General features: G+C 40.2%; 1 protein-coding gene across 2 annotated transcripts in view; it reads left to right on the top strand.

Annotated features, from left to right (window-relative positions):
- Positions 1–15758, top strand: part of MGAT4D (MGAT4 family member D) — a 165521-nt gene that overhangs the window by 97455 nt on the left and 52308 nt on the right. For both annotated transcript variants that reach the window (XM_056562925.1, XM_056562926.1), the window contains exons 4-7: positions 8570–8703; positions 10704–10750; positions 11978–12091; positions 15674–15749. In XM_056562925.1, the coding sequence (XP_056418900.1) occupies positions 8570–8703; positions 10704–10750; positions 11978–12091; positions 15674–15749 (371 nt within the window). The remainder of the gene's footprint in view (positions 1–8569; positions 8704–10703; positions 10751–11977; positions 12092–15673; positions 15750–15758) is intronic.

Consider the following 15758-nt stretch of genomic DNA (forward strand, 5'->3'; position numbering starts at 1 on the left):
ATGAACCCTGCCTTGCCATATATTTTACATGCATTTTTGTGCCATGATTAAAATGCTAAAAAAATGTATGTTGTTATGAAAATTGCACTAAAAGTGCAACAAGACTCACAGTAAAATGTCTTATGTTAATACTTCATTGAGATAAATAGGACAGCTCCTGCACATGCACAGTAGCTAAGGAGCCATTCTACTTGACTTAATTTCTGAGCACATCTGAGCCCTTTTGCAAGGTTTTGTGTTTTTACACCCAGTGCTTTTGGTCTGAATGAATGGCACCTTTTTGGGAGTATGAAAACAGCTGCTGCTGACATATCATGTGGCTCTGTGATCAGTCCTTCCAACAAAATGGAGGAAGTGAGAGGAGAAATGTCCAGACCTAGATATGTGTCTGGCCATAATGGGTTCAAATGCCCCAGTTCATATGACTCACTAGCGCATATCCCCACCAGATCCAGTGACCGTATTAGTTAGACGTGGTGTGAATTCACCCTTAGCACTGTTTTTGTTAGAAACAAATGTAATAAAACATAAGTTTTTTTTTTTTTTTTTTTGTACTGTATTTTTCTTCCTACAACTAATGTTGTGGACAACTTGAGAGATTGAGAGATTGTGTCTAGTAATTATTATTAATTATTATTAGTTTTATTGCATTTAATTAACTTTATTTAATACAAATAGCAGTGAAAGAAACAACCTGTGCATGAGGTGTGAAATAGTATAATAAAGCAACTTACTAATGTTATTAGCCATGGTGCACAGATCTCTCCTTATCAGCTATGTTTTCTCTGTTGTAGCTGTGAACATCACATTCAGAGCTCCAGCCCCTGTTTCCCCCTCCTGTCTGCTCAAGAAGAGACCAGTAGAATATGAAGCAGGAGAGCTCATACTATTGCTCATTACATTTTAAGGCAGAAGAAAGCCTTTCTTAGTCACAGTAGTTTGTCACAACAAGCTCACTCCTGTCTTATCTGAGAAACACTTCCTGCTCCCTAAAAATCGAATGAACAGTAATATCAGCTTCCCTCTTCACATCATTGGTCTGGTCCTGAGCAAACAAGAGGGGAGGAGGGAGCAGACTATCAGAGTGTAAAGGGACATCACAGGCTAAATGCACAGTTGACAATGGAATATATGTGCACTATGGCTAATAACATTATTGGTAAGTTGCTTTATTATACTTTTTGACAACTTGCACAGGTTTCTTTCACTGAACAACCCATTTAACGGGGTTCTCCACCATAAGGTAATTTTAGCACATACCTGCCAGCACTGGGTATTTCCTGTTGGATTTTGTTCTCTAAACTACACATCCCACAGTTCCATGCTTGTTAGTATGAGGTCACTTTCCTTCCTCCCACAAATCAGCCACCCCACCCATTGAACAGTGTTTTTCTAACCAGGGGGCCTACAGCTGTTGGAAGCCTGAAGCAGGACAGGCGCCCTCTGATCTCCTGATTAGTGATGTCAGGTCTCGACGCACTGCAACCTGGGAAATCCCATAACAGGAGTAATTTTGTATGCTGTTAAAAATAAATATTGGGGCTATAATCGCATAAGAATTGTGAGACGACCGTCACATGCAGGTACAGACACTTTATTATGAAATACACTAACTTTACAGCCCCTGTAGCATAGTCAAATAAAAAAAAAAATCCTGGAATACCCTTTTAAGGCAGCTTTTTGCGCCCAGTAAAGTAAAATAATGGAATGAAACTGCCATAGATAATGGTCCTGATTAGGGATCGACCGATTATAGGTATGGCCGATATTATCGGCAATTACCTTTGCAGCAGCAAAACATTTGCAAAGGGTAAACTTACCATTAAATGTGTTTGCTCTTAAAGTGGGCCAAGCTGGTGTCCTCTCTTGACTCTTTCTCTGACAGATAATGTCGGGAGAGGGAAGGAATCGGCATGTGGTATTTCAGCTGATCAATCATCTTGTTCTTGGGGAGAAAAACCACTAGCAGAGCTATTTGGCAGCAACTTTCCTTCTCCCCATTGAGAACTTGTAAATTCTCAGCTATGTATTCACGTATAGTGGGCGAATGAAAGAGATGGCTGTTAGCTGAATGAACGCTTCGATCGACACCTATTGATGGTGTACACAAGCCTATCAATGATTGCTGCTCACATTCATCACAAGTGTTAGCTTTACAAATAATTGCAGCCTTTTCTTTAGCCTTTACATTTACAACTATGTCCGTCCTTTTGTGGTTAAAATGTTCTCAGATATAGAAAATAAGTTAAAATAGTTACATTTCCCAGGTTTACACCTTTTTATAATGCTTCAATAAACAAAGTAGTCAATGTTTAACTTTTTCCTTGTGTAGTCATATCTTAAGTATTTAGGGTGGTGATCGCATTACTAAATATAGATAATACATGCTGAAGGAAATGTATCAGTAATGCACCTTATTGCTGAGTAATGTGCAAAGAAAGATCAGTGAACTTCATAGGAACCACAGACATTGGCATGATGAAATAATTGTAGACATAAGCCTTAGGTCAGAATGACAGGCCCTAGGCACCTTTGTTAAATCCATTTTTATTGTGTTTTATGTACTTTTTGTTGTGTTTTTTTAATGAAAAATGTTAAAGCATTTTTCTTTTAAAGCTTGGGTGTATTCTAATACAAATTCACATTGATTTGAAAAGAGTTTAGGTTAAACTTTTAGGTCTAAGGAGAAAACAAAAGTGCCTGGAGACCTTTCTGACAGAACTGACATGAAGTGGCATGGCATTTATTGAATACATGGAAGCTGCAAAGAAAACACTTTATTTTTTATTTTTTATTTTTTCAATCCTAAAATGCAATCAAGTATGATTGAGCTGTGTCAATAGTGACCACTGTTTTTTGTTATTAAATGTTTGTAGAAGATAACTATGTGCCATGTTTTGTGGTTTACTGGTGCATTGCTGATATAGCATATGTGTTGTTTTGTCTTGCTGTGCATGTATATTGTATTTATATTGGCTACTGGTGCAGTTACAACCCTAAAACTTAAATTGTCACTTTACTTTCACTTTCAGTGTAGTCACATTGGTGGGTGGTTAATATGTATGCATGTTGTTAGGTTATGATAATACATATTAAAGAGAAGATGACAATCCTGTGCATGGTCCTGCACAGGAATGCATGGTAGACTGTTTATTTGTTTCTTCTAGAATGAAAAAAGATAATTATGCCAATGTTCACCTCTGGCATATAGGTTGGGTGCATGGAGACCAATGGACCCTTTGAAAGTATACATTGGAGAATATCCCCAATTTAAACTTCCCATGTCAACATAGCCTAATCTGGATCTGCCATTCATCTGCAGACTCCGATCTCAGATTCATGGACCGCTATAGCTGAGGGGTGGGTGTGATGTTAATTCTATTGCTGATAGACCAGTGTATGGAACATTAATATAAATTAATGTGATGGACTTGGGCTTCAACAAGTTTTTCTTAGTGCTCAACAGCTATTCAACAGTTAAATTAAAGGCCCCCGTACACATTGGAGAAAAGTCGGCCGAACAGATTATGTTGTGGGGGGGGGGGGGGGGGTATAAGGATGGTAGAAATAAGCCGTGCAGATGTCTAACTTCCCAGCCTTTTTGTTCTAGGGGTGATAAGTGGCTGCCTAAGGGTCTTCTTGTGGTTTGCCCTCCCCAGCCATGTGAGATCGGGAGAGAGAGAGCTGGTAGCGGACAGCTATTGTATTTATATGGCAGCCTTTACGCAAAGTTGTTGAGCTTTGGCCCTTACTGATCTTGGAAACCTCTTATTGTTGGTGTCTACAACTACACTACGGTGTCAAGATGATGCTTAGTTTGGCAAAAGCTTTAATGTGTGCTAATTTAAACAAATTTGCACTTTTTGCCAACTTGTACATGCATGCATCCTTGAACAGTGTGTGTATGTATTTATGTATGTGTGTGTGTGTATATATATATATATATATATATATATATATATATAACAAGAAGAACCAATGGAGTCATTTGTAGAAAAAATGAGAAATAGACTTTATTGAAATCACAAAGTCCAAAAATAGACTAAAATACAATAATAAAATATCAAGAGGAATCTAGCAGCAAGAAAAATATAGTGGGGAAAATCCCAATTCCTGGGTAAGTGAAATGAAGGACTGTCTATATATGGTAATGTATACTATAATGCACCACAAGTAACAATAAAATTACATAAATAATGGTGGTGACATAAGGACCAATACAGCAAAAAACATGTATATAGTATAGACAGTAGCAGTAAGAGGCAATCGGAATGTCAAGACACATACAAGATTATAAGTATTTATAGTATAAAGTGCAGTGCATAACCTTAAAGATATAAATAGAGCATGAGTCAAGCAGATTGCCTAACGTTATTACCAGAGGGACACCCACACTCCAACGTCCGTTTCGGCAGATACGCCTTCTTCCGGGAGTGTCATAACCCTAAACTTCCCATCTATATATACGTAATAAGGATCAATGGGAACCAACCTCACATTACCTTGTATTGGTGCGATGCACCTGTGTTTCAATGTGGCCTGTATAATGGCGCATGAACGCCGGTCCTACTTCCTGCCACAGCCCGTGGCAGACGCCGCGTCATGTGACTGGGTATGTGCAACATCACATGACCCAGATCACAGACGCGACCATCAGGGAAGCCAGGGCGGAGAGAGCCGGCGCATGCGCACATAGGCGACAAGGTCAGCAGGGGGAATTACCTGATGCTGAAGGTGGAATGGTGCCATCTAGTGACATAAATACATAATTACATAGAAATGGGATAGAACCAGGATACACAGACAGTGCCGGCCATGGCAAACAGGAACAGATTAGTGGAAAGTAAAAAAATTAATTCTAACCTTTGGTATATCAATAGCACAAAAAAGATGGATAATATCAGTATCATGGTAAGTATATGACACGCTATATCAGGAGGTGTAAAAAATAAGTTTAAGTAAAAATAATAATGATAAAGTGATGGAGTGACTGCAAAATTGTGAATGATGTTTGCATATAAAATGTATATGTGAAATCAGGGTCTATATAAAGTGAGTGTGATAACAATATATGTTATAACTGTGCAAATACAAATGTATATGCACACGTACATATGAACTGTAAAAATGTGCGTATGAGAGTTGGAAAATATGCAGTGAATGTGTAAAGAGAAAAAAAAGCCAAAGAGAGGCAATGAAGAGTGAAAAGGTGTGAGTATGATTTACGGATTACCAATATCCAAAACACCATGTGTATATATAATAAAAAGACCCAGCGTTAAATATGTGAACAAAACCACAATAATAAAAAAAATGATAAAAATATAAAACCAAGATGACCCACAAGGGCGACTAAAGGCCTATGTGCTATAATACATGTGTGTGAAACAATACGTGAGTGAGCGGATAAGTATATTATTGTAAACCCGCATGTGTGAGTGAAAAAGTGAAAAAAGAAAGAAACTATTGAATAAACAACACGTGTGTGTATGTGTGTGTGTGTATATATATATATATATATATATATATATATATATGCGCACATACATATTTGAACATGCATACACACACGTGTTGTGTGTAAAAAGGGGTGAAAAAAGAATTAAAATATTGAAAGAATAACCACCCCAAGTAAATGGGATGATATGATAGCATAATAACAAATATATAATAATATTATATAGTGTATATAAATAGGATAAGACAAAATTTATATACATACATACCATAAGAGAGATTAAATGAGAATAAAAAAAGAATAGCTATATAAGGATTCAATTATGCCATGACAATAGCACTGTAGGGACTAGAGAGTACACCCTAGCGGATCCCCCCCAACATAGACATGCTGAGACTTCACGTCCATCTTGAGTATATATAACCAAGAACAGAACAATGCCACCAATTACAGGCTGTAAGAACAGTGTTGTCTGTATTGTATATTCATTTAAAAAAACAGACAATATATACCTAAAGGGAGGGTCCGCAGGGTGCCATGCCAAACCTAAATACAGTCCCATAATTGTGTACCAATGATATCCCATCTTGCATAGATGTCTTCATAAAATGATAGATGCACGTCATGTCCAGATGTACACTGTCCACCAGGTGAGGAAGGGTCCCATAGAGAATCTAAGAAGGAAGAAACAGAATTGATAGATTAAAATCAATGTTAAAATCAATTAAAATGAAGGAAGACCTAGGAAGAAAAAGGAATTATGCACTAGGTCACAATGATCAGAGGAATGGAGCAAAACTAAGTACCTCATTCAATCCTAATGGCTCAGTGGTCTTCAAACGCCAAATCCATTGGCATTCTCTTAGGGCCAAACGTTTACTGAGATCACCGCCACGGATACCAGGATAGATACAATCAATACCCCGAACCATCAATAACTTGGAATCAAAATCATGCTGTGTTTTGAAGTGACGTGGTATTGGTTTAAGATCATCAATTTCTAATGACATTTCAGCTGCTTTAATGTCCCGGATGTGTTCCCGGACTCTTATTTTAAGTGGACGGGTTGTGAGTCCCACATAGATCCTGGGACACGGGCAAGTGGCATAGTATATGACATACTGGGTGGAGCAAGTAAAAGAATGTTGGATAGAATAGGAACTAAGACCCTGTGAATCGGTAAATTCAGTTGCTCTCTGTATGTTGGGGCATGCCACACAACGTCCACATGGTCGACACCCCTCTCATCCCACTTGTTCCAAAATAATTGATGGTAGGAGTCACCGGGCGATATTCACTTTTAACCAAAAAGTCACCCAAATTTCTAGCACGTCTAGCAGTCATAGACAGTTTCGATGGAACGTAATGTCTCAAAATGGGGTCAGTAGACAATATAGGCCAATATTTCTCAAAACATGATTGCAATCGATGCCATTGTGACTGGTATGTTGTAACAAAACGTACCTTGTCATTATCCGATTGTCGAGTTGCAGGCTGTAACAGTTGCTGGCGTGGAATATTTCGTGCCTTGAATCCTACATGGTGCCTACAACTACACTACGGTGTTGAGATGATGCTTAGTTTGGCAAAAGCTTTAAGGTGTGCTAATTTAAAGAAATTTGCACTTTTTGCCAACTTGTACATGCATGCATCCTTGAACTGTGTGTGTATGTGTATATATATAAATTTACGATGCATGTGTCTAGCATGCTTTAAATTGTTTTCTTAAAAATCAGCTAATTATTTGGTATTACACTCCAATGTGGTGCTATGCTGTCTAAAAGGCATTAGTGAGATAATAGGTACCATAATGTCTGTCAAAAAACTTTCAGAAGCTGATAAAATAAATTGTTAACAAGGGTTTGTTATTTTGGATATATATGCTCCATTGCTTTCAGACAGTGCTATGTTTTGTGTCCATATTGATGTGAACATTCTTAGTGTTTAATAAACTGCGCTAAATTATTTCTTGGTGTCTCCCTTTCCATTTTTCCTATGAATTCATGTTCCTTAGGCTCTTTAAGTTAATAGCTAATAGCCAGGACTAGATGAAATGCACCAACTATTATACAATCGAATGCAGTGACTACAGGGAATGAAGTGTTGAGTGCATGGTTGTAAGAAATTATTTTAAAGGGTATCCCCATGGCAGACAGTCATGATTGAGATAGAATTACCCATCAAAATGCGGAAGCCAGAGGTGATCCTGGGATCGACCGATTATCGGTTTGGCCGATATTCACGATTTTGGACATTATCAGTATCTGCAATTACCTTACCGATAATGCCCGGGCCAGAGACGACCGCTGCCCCATTGCCTCCCCCATCCCCGGTTTTATAATTACCTGTTCCCGGGGTCCGCGCTACTTCTGACTCCTGTGGCGTCCTGCGCTGTTGCTGTGCGCTGCGCAATGATGAGTGACGTCGTCAACGCAACGTCACCGTCAGTGCGCACAGTGACAGTTCAGGACGCTGCCGGAGCCAGAAGTTGCACGGACCCCGGGAATAGGTAATTATAAAACCAGGGATGGGGGAGACAATGGGGCAGCGGCGGTAGTTGGACTCCGGACCAGCAGGGGGAGAGAAGCGGGCGGCGGCAGTCTCTGGCCAGAGGATAAGCAGGGGGGGGGGGGTGGGCAGCGGCGGTGGTGGGTGGACTCGGGAGGGCCCCAGGACAGGCAGGGGGGAGAGAAGCAGGCGGCGGCGGTCTCTGGCCCCACAAAAGCCGCTGCAGTTCATTGATTTAAAGCGCCCATTTTAAATCATTGATCTGCAGCGGCTTCTGCGGGCCGTGGGGGGTGAAGGGGAGAAATAGCCGATAACTTATACCGGAATACTATATCTGTATAAGTTATCGGCTATCGGCCTGAAAGGTCACAGATTATCGGTATCTGCCCTAAAAAATCAGTATCGGTCGATCCCTAGTGAGGATTATAGATGCAGCCAAGTGGGCTATTCTACACTGTCTGAAGAGAGGGGTCTGATGAAAGGCTTTTTTTTCAGTAATAACATATCTTTTGAAGTCTTATCACCACTTGTACTATTGCATAAAAGTGACACTTTAAGATGCTGGTAGCTATGTAACCTGATGATGTCTGCTTTTATCCACAGCTTCTATAGTTATTGGAATCCCAACTGTGAAGAGAGATAAACAGAGCTACTTAATGGATACTTTGAGGTCCCTTTTCTCAGAGTTGTCAGCAATAGAAAAAGAGGACTGTGTTGTCATTGTTTTCATAGCAGAGGTAAGTCCCTTTGTATGAGTGCCTGGCATGTATTTGCTTACAGTTTAATCTATGTAGATAACCTAAAGTAGTTTTCCCCACCATTGTAATTTGTCATATATTTGTGCACCTCAAGTATAGCACATATTCTCCTTGAATCCACTGCTATACCAGCAGGTGTTCTACTGCCTACTCAGTCCTACCAACGTATAATCTGTGTATGAAAGAATTCCATGGTGTTATAAAAATAACTCTAGCACTGTAAAGAATGACAGCGGCTTGTATCTGGATCTTATGTCAGCAGTCAATGCTGCGGAATTTGATTTCTATGGGATTCTACTGCTCTGTGCACACTGCTGAATTTCAGCAGTGGAATTTCACCAGCAAAACAGACATCCGGCAAAAGATTGAACATGTTCATTCTTTAGGCAGAATTCAACCTTAGAATCCCATAGAAGTCAACAGGTCAAAATCGGTTGTGTGAGTGGAACAGAGGCCGAATTATAGCAGATGGAAGTTATTAAAACAGCCCACTGGAGTTTTTACTAAACGCTCCCATCCCATCGTGCTTTTTTTCTCTGTGTGCTTTGCGCCAATTCCATTACTGAAAAAGTGAGTGTACAATGCAAAATAGGCATACAAAAAATACATAAAACAGCAAAGATGAATAAAATAAATATATAAAGGATAACTCCGATATCTCTCAACCTCAAGGGACATTTCTTTGTATAACCTCTTCCCTGCCATCTCATTGCCTCTCTGGGTCTCTGTCAGCACCCCCTTTTCTTGCTGGTACTGTCTGGTCTGGTATGCAAATGATCCAAACGGTGCAATACTTTTTTCCTTACCAGAGTTCCGCACAAAATTTCTGCTGCAATTCAGCTACAATTCCTCACAGAATTTAAAAAAGTGGCGGATTTAATTTAGAAGGAACATGCTGAATTTCAGCAGTATAGATTGCCCCTTACTATGATGTATCTATGCATCTAGCCTTCCTTTTATGGAAAACAGCTACTAAATTCCTGTGTATTACTTCTCATTGAAATTATTGAAAGATAGAAGGCGTCTGCAGTGGCACATTATAGCCTAGTATTATGCATGAGTTCAGCATCTTAGCGACCATAATAAAAAAAATCACAACTCCATCTTGCTAATGGACATAAAGACAACTCCAGGATAATTGCCATCCTCATCCAAAGCTAAAGTCAATTCTCGTGATGTCAGGGATTGCCTGTGACCTGTATAGATGTGTATGGGGGGGGGGGGGGGGGAATTAGGTCTCCTAGTTTATATTTTTCCTTTCGAATGCCAAGATCAGTGTCATTCATGGGCATTAAACTGCTGAGATCAGAGGTTTTCCTAATGTCTGCCATTGCTGTTGGGCTGTGTGTTCTAACCATTGGCCACTTATGATTGAACAGTCCCTGTAGTAGTCAATATGCTCATGATTGGCTGCTGTCTGCCACCAATGACTAGGATACTGGTCAGAAGTGATAAAAAAAAAAGTTAAACTTTGAAGGAATTATATTTTAGGTATTTTGAGATGCAAACTTGAATATGCAAAATATGTACTTTTGCCAACCAAATGTGTATTTCTTTGGTTTTGTTTTAAGTATCCTTTAGATACACTATGAAATGTCTTATATATATAAATGAAAGAAAATATATTCTACCATTCTGGAATTGACAGTATAAGAATATGTAAATGTTTGAGGATTGGCAACTCTGCATGTTGCATCCATGTAGGGTAAAAAAAAAACTACCTATCCTCAAGGCCTGATGGGATCAGGGACATATATTTAAGCCTGTATAGGCACTATCCTATTAGGCCTTGGTGAGGCTTGTAGAAGTCTGTTGGTTTATTCTGAGCACCGCCTATTGACTTCAACCTATTATGAAAACTCCTAAAAGGGAGTTTAAAGGACAGTGTTATCTGCAATCTCTGATAGCTTACTGTAGAATTGTTTAAATGACACAGTTCACACATCTGGTAAATTTTATTTTGCATTTTCATTTTTAAGGTCCATACCCAATATGTGAATCAACTTGCTGACAATATTAAAGATAGGTGAGTGTTTAGTCTGGTTATGTCCTACTAATTCTTCTTGCATCCTGAGAGTGCCATAGGCATTGAGTAACTGTTGGCCTTTCACAGAAGCAATGCTCAAATGAACCTATTGAGGGTTCAAATAGATCTGTAATGCTAAACCATATAAAGTTCCACAAGGGATGTGCACATTAACTATTTTTTCAAGGCATTTCAAAATCTACATATGTGCAATTATCTGTACCAACAAATCCACACTGTTAATCTTCTGCTGCAGATTTACATTCTGATACATTGCATATAATTGGATCCATTGGACCCTTCATCTGTGAACCCACATGTAGTGTAAAAAAAAAAACAATAGCAGGAAAGACAGCATTTACAGCATTGCAGCTAAGTCACTGTTCACCTCAAAAAGCACATTGGCTTGTTAACCATAGCCAGATAACAGTTCCCCAGTTATAGTGTAAAGCACCATTGCCGTGTGTCCAGTCTCCTGACAATACCATAATCTGTCACTTATTTCCTGAAAAAAAGTATGGAACTCAGTGGCAGTGTTGCTTTCATGACCAATAAGGGGGTCCACACAGTTATTGGTTAGTTACAATAAGGTACGGCCTCACCTGGAATATGCTGTTCAGTTTTGATCGCCTGTATATAAAAGGGACACTGTGGAGCTGGAAAGGGTGCAGAGATGCGCGACTAAACTAATATGGGGCATGGAACATCTTAGCTATGAGGAGCAATTAAAGGAGTTACAATTGTTTAGTCTTGAGAAGAGACGTTTAAGGGGGGATATGATAAACGTATATAAGTATATTAATGGCCCATACAAAAAATATGGAGAAAAACTGTTCCAGGTTAAACCCCCCCCCCCCCCCCCAAAGGACGGGGGGCACTCCCTCCGTCTGGAGAAGAAAAAGTTTAGTCTCAAGGGGCGACACGCCTTCTTTACAATGAGAATTGTGAACTTATGGAACAGTCTACCTCAGGAACTGGTCACAGCAGGAAAAATTAACAGCTTTAAAACAGGATTAGATACATTCCTGGAACAAAATAACATTAATGCTTATGAAGAAATATAAAATCGCATCCCTTCCCCAATATCGCGCCACACCCCTACCCTTCAATTCCCTGGTTGAACTTGATGGACATATGTCTTTTTTCGACCGTACTAACTATGTAACTAAATACTTTTACTATAGAATAACTAACGAAGTAAGTAATAAAAATCTTTTTTTATTGCAGTTTTCCTCATGAAATACAGTCTGGTGTGCTTGAGATTGTATCTCCACCTTCAACATTTTACCCAGATTTCTCAAATATTAAGGAAACATTTGGGGACTCCAAAGATCGAGTGAAGTATGCACAATTCTACAAATAAAACTGTTTTGTATTACATTGTATATATTGGCGCATTTCTCTCCTGCAGCTGGCATTTCTTCTAATACAATATGATGTGCTGGATGCCATCCAGTAATCATTCTGTTAGATGAGATGTCTGTCAGGTCAGGTAACTACACTTTCAGCTTTCCTGAACCCTAATAAGACATACCTGTTGCAGAAGAGAAACTATTTTAAAGGGGTACCATAGCCCATCCTTTCCCTCTCATCAACATATTTGACTAAATATCATTCATTGGCTATATAGAGCAGTGTCCCCTCTTTGGTTGTCACTTATATGCATGAAGTAAAAGAAATTAAATCAATCAGCCGGCCACTTTCTCTGTCAAAGTCTCTCTCTGAAAGCAGCCCCCACCCTCCTGAGAGGAACATACCATGTGATTTCTGCCCTGCACTGATGAGTAATGCTCTCTTAGTGCTAAGGACTCGGAGGTGTGTGCAGCCTTAGCCAATCAGACACTAAATCTCTCTTTGCTGCTCAGAGCAGGAAGGTGGGGGCTGGCAGAGCTGCAATGATTTCTGGGACATGTAGGCAAGGGGAGAGAAGTGTGGCAAATAATATCAGGTAGTCAGAGAAGACAACAGAGGCCACAGGAACCATGCATATCTGGCAGGATGGTTTACACGGAACATATCTGTATATATATATATATATATATATATATATATATATATATATATAATCTTCCCTGGAGTACCCCTTTAACGTGTTTGGGTCAGTTCAGCTGGCTTTTCAGGTTAGGCTGCCCTATGTGTGTACATAGGGCAGCCAAGCAGCAATATTTCTGGCCATTATATACATTTTATGCCATTTTCAGCAAATCTGCATTCTTTATACATAACATTCCATTCTCCCAGAGCTGATGGACACAGCCTAACATCTTTGGTGTCTGCCATACACTGCACAAACACATCTTTTACTTACCATATATACTCTAGTATAAGCAGAGACCCCTAATTTCAACCCAAAATCCCAGGAAAAGTTATTGACTCTAGTATAAGCCTAGGGTGGGAAATACATCATCCCCCCCCCCTGTCATCATCCAGACCCGTCATTAACATCCTCATCATCATCACCGCCTGTCATCATCCAGACCCTCATCATCATCACCTGTCATCATCCCCTTGTCATCATCCCACACCCCCCCCTTCATCATCCCCTTGTCATCATCCCCACCACCCTTCATCATCCCCTTGTAATCATCCCACACACCCCCCTTCATCATCCTCTTGTCATCATCCGCCCTCAGTGGTCTTCAACCTGCGGACCTCCAGAGGTTTCAAAACTACAACTCCCAGCAAGCCCGGGCAGCCATCTCACCCCCTTTCTGTACAGTACTCCCCCGTTCTGTACAGTACTCGCCTCCGCTCGGCGCTGGTCCGGTGCTGCAGGACTGTCCGGTGAGTAGGTCGTCCGGTGGGATAGTGGTTCCGGGCTGCTATCTTCACTGGGGGCGCCTCTTTTCCGCGCTTCGGGCCCAGAATAGAGGCGTTGCCTTGACGATGACGCAGAAGTACGTTGGCAATGAACGTACCTCTGCGTCGCTGTCAAGGCAACGTGACTATTCTGGGGCCGGGCCCGAATCGCTTAGAAGAGGCCTCCCCGGTGAAGATAGCAGCCCGGAACCACTATCCCACCGGACGACCTTCTCTCCGGACAGTCCTGCAGCACCGGACCAGCGCCGAGCGGAGGCGAGTACTGTACAGAACTAAAGTGGGTGAGAGGGGGCTGGATGATGTCGAAGGCCGCAGTGGTCTTCAACCTGCGGACCTCCGGAGGTTTCAAAACTACAACTCCCAGCAAGCCCGGACAGCCGATGGCTGCCCGGGCTTGCTGGGAGTTGTAGTTTTGAAACCTCTGGAGGTCCGCAGGTTGAAGACCACTGCGGGTGGAGAGTTCACTCGAGTATAAGCCGAGGGGGGTGTTTTCAGCATGAAAAATCGTGCTGAAAAACTCGGCTTATACTCGAGTATATATGGTAATTGTCCTTTTACTGTGTCTCTCTGTCTCAATAGCTTGTGTGTTTCCAGGTATCCCCCCCTGCATAGAGTTGTCTTGCTTTTGAGTGAGATGCAGGACAAACCAGGACAAAACTGAGCTGATTTTTCAGTGTGGATGACTGTTTAGTAGGAGGGGGGGGGGGGGGGCTTGCTAGCAGGAGAAAGAAGCATTTTTGTCTAAGAAGATAAATTGCTTGATTGTACTTGGTTGATATATGCAAAGTTTGGGAAAACAAAATTATTTAAGATAAACAAATTGTAAATATGTTTTATTTATTGAAATTATGTAATGCCTGCTTCTCATAATGCACCAGTTTAGCCTGATCTATCTTTATGCTCAATTGGTAGATTTAAGCAGCATATAAAATAATCAAAGGATAATTGTGACAGCTCTCTAGGACTGCCTGGATTGGATTTAAAGGGAATATGTCACCAGATGTGATTTATTTATTTATTTTTTTAAGAGGTTAAAAAATGTTTCAATATATATTTGGAAATATAAAAAAAAAAATTTACTTGTCCCAAAATATGAAAAATGTACTTGTCAGATCTCCCACTGTTGACCAGCAGAGGGAGTGAACATGAGGAATCTGGTGAAAGCAAGCAACTTGTCTGGCTGCTGCAAACTAGCCCTCACCCATCTACCTTCCTCCTCTGTCTATGTGCAAGGTGGAAGGGGGTTTTGTAGTTTTTAATTCCACTGTAACCATTTTGTGTGTGTCTGAAGAGCGGTAAAGAACAGACTAGATGTCTCTTGATCGGTCACTGCTCCTCAGGGATTTCAAGAAAATGGTGCCAGTTCTCCCTTTCATTTCTCCTAGCCTGTGCTATGCACATGTGCAGTAAGCAGCCTATGCTTTTCTATGAGACACTCTGTCTTAACTTTCTTATGCCCTGTGCCTGCCATAAAGCAACTGTGTAGGTGTTGTGAAGTGACACACCACAAAGAGGCTACAGTAATGGCAGCCCCCAGTACACACTGTATTAATAAATAACATTAAAACTACATTGTCCTATACAGTAACTAAATACATAAATGAAATGCTTTATCTTGATAGAATTATTTTATTTATAAGAAAATTAAAATGCTGACACATTCCTTTCATCATACCAAAATCTCAGCTGAGAGGATCATTGAATCAAGAAAGGTTTTTAAGCCTTTTGCATATGAATAAAAATGATTCCATTTACATGGACATCAAACATACATAATTTAAAACATATGGGAAAAAAATTACAAAGTTTTATTAACCTGTTGCAGAACTTTTCATTTTACAAAGAATATGTTCTTTTACCACAAAACTGAAAACCCCCTTTAGTATTTTAGGTCTCCTAAAGTCATTGAATGTCCTCTTCTGGATTACCTTTAGCTTATCATTACAATGTTTGGTAGCTATTAGCTCCTCTCCAGTCATCCAACATTGCCTTTTGCCACCTTTTGACCTGTTTTATCATCTGGGATCTGGTAATTCAGCTTAGAGCAAGTTAGTCAGGTTGGACATATTGAAACTGTTGATTTTTTTTTTTTTTTTTCCCCAGATGGAGAACAAAGCAAAACCTTGACTACAGCTTCCTTATGTTGTATGCACAGCCAAAGGGCACTTATTATTTGCAGGTATGTTTG

Source organism: Hyla sarda, chromosome 1 (assembly GCF_029499605.1).
Source record: "Hyla sarda isolate aHylSar1 chromosome 1, aHylSar1.hap1, whole genome shotgun sequence".
In the NCBI taxonomy this organism is placed as follows: domain Eukaryota; kingdom Metazoa; phylum Chordata; class Amphibia; order Anura; family Hylidae; genus Hyla; species Hyla sarda.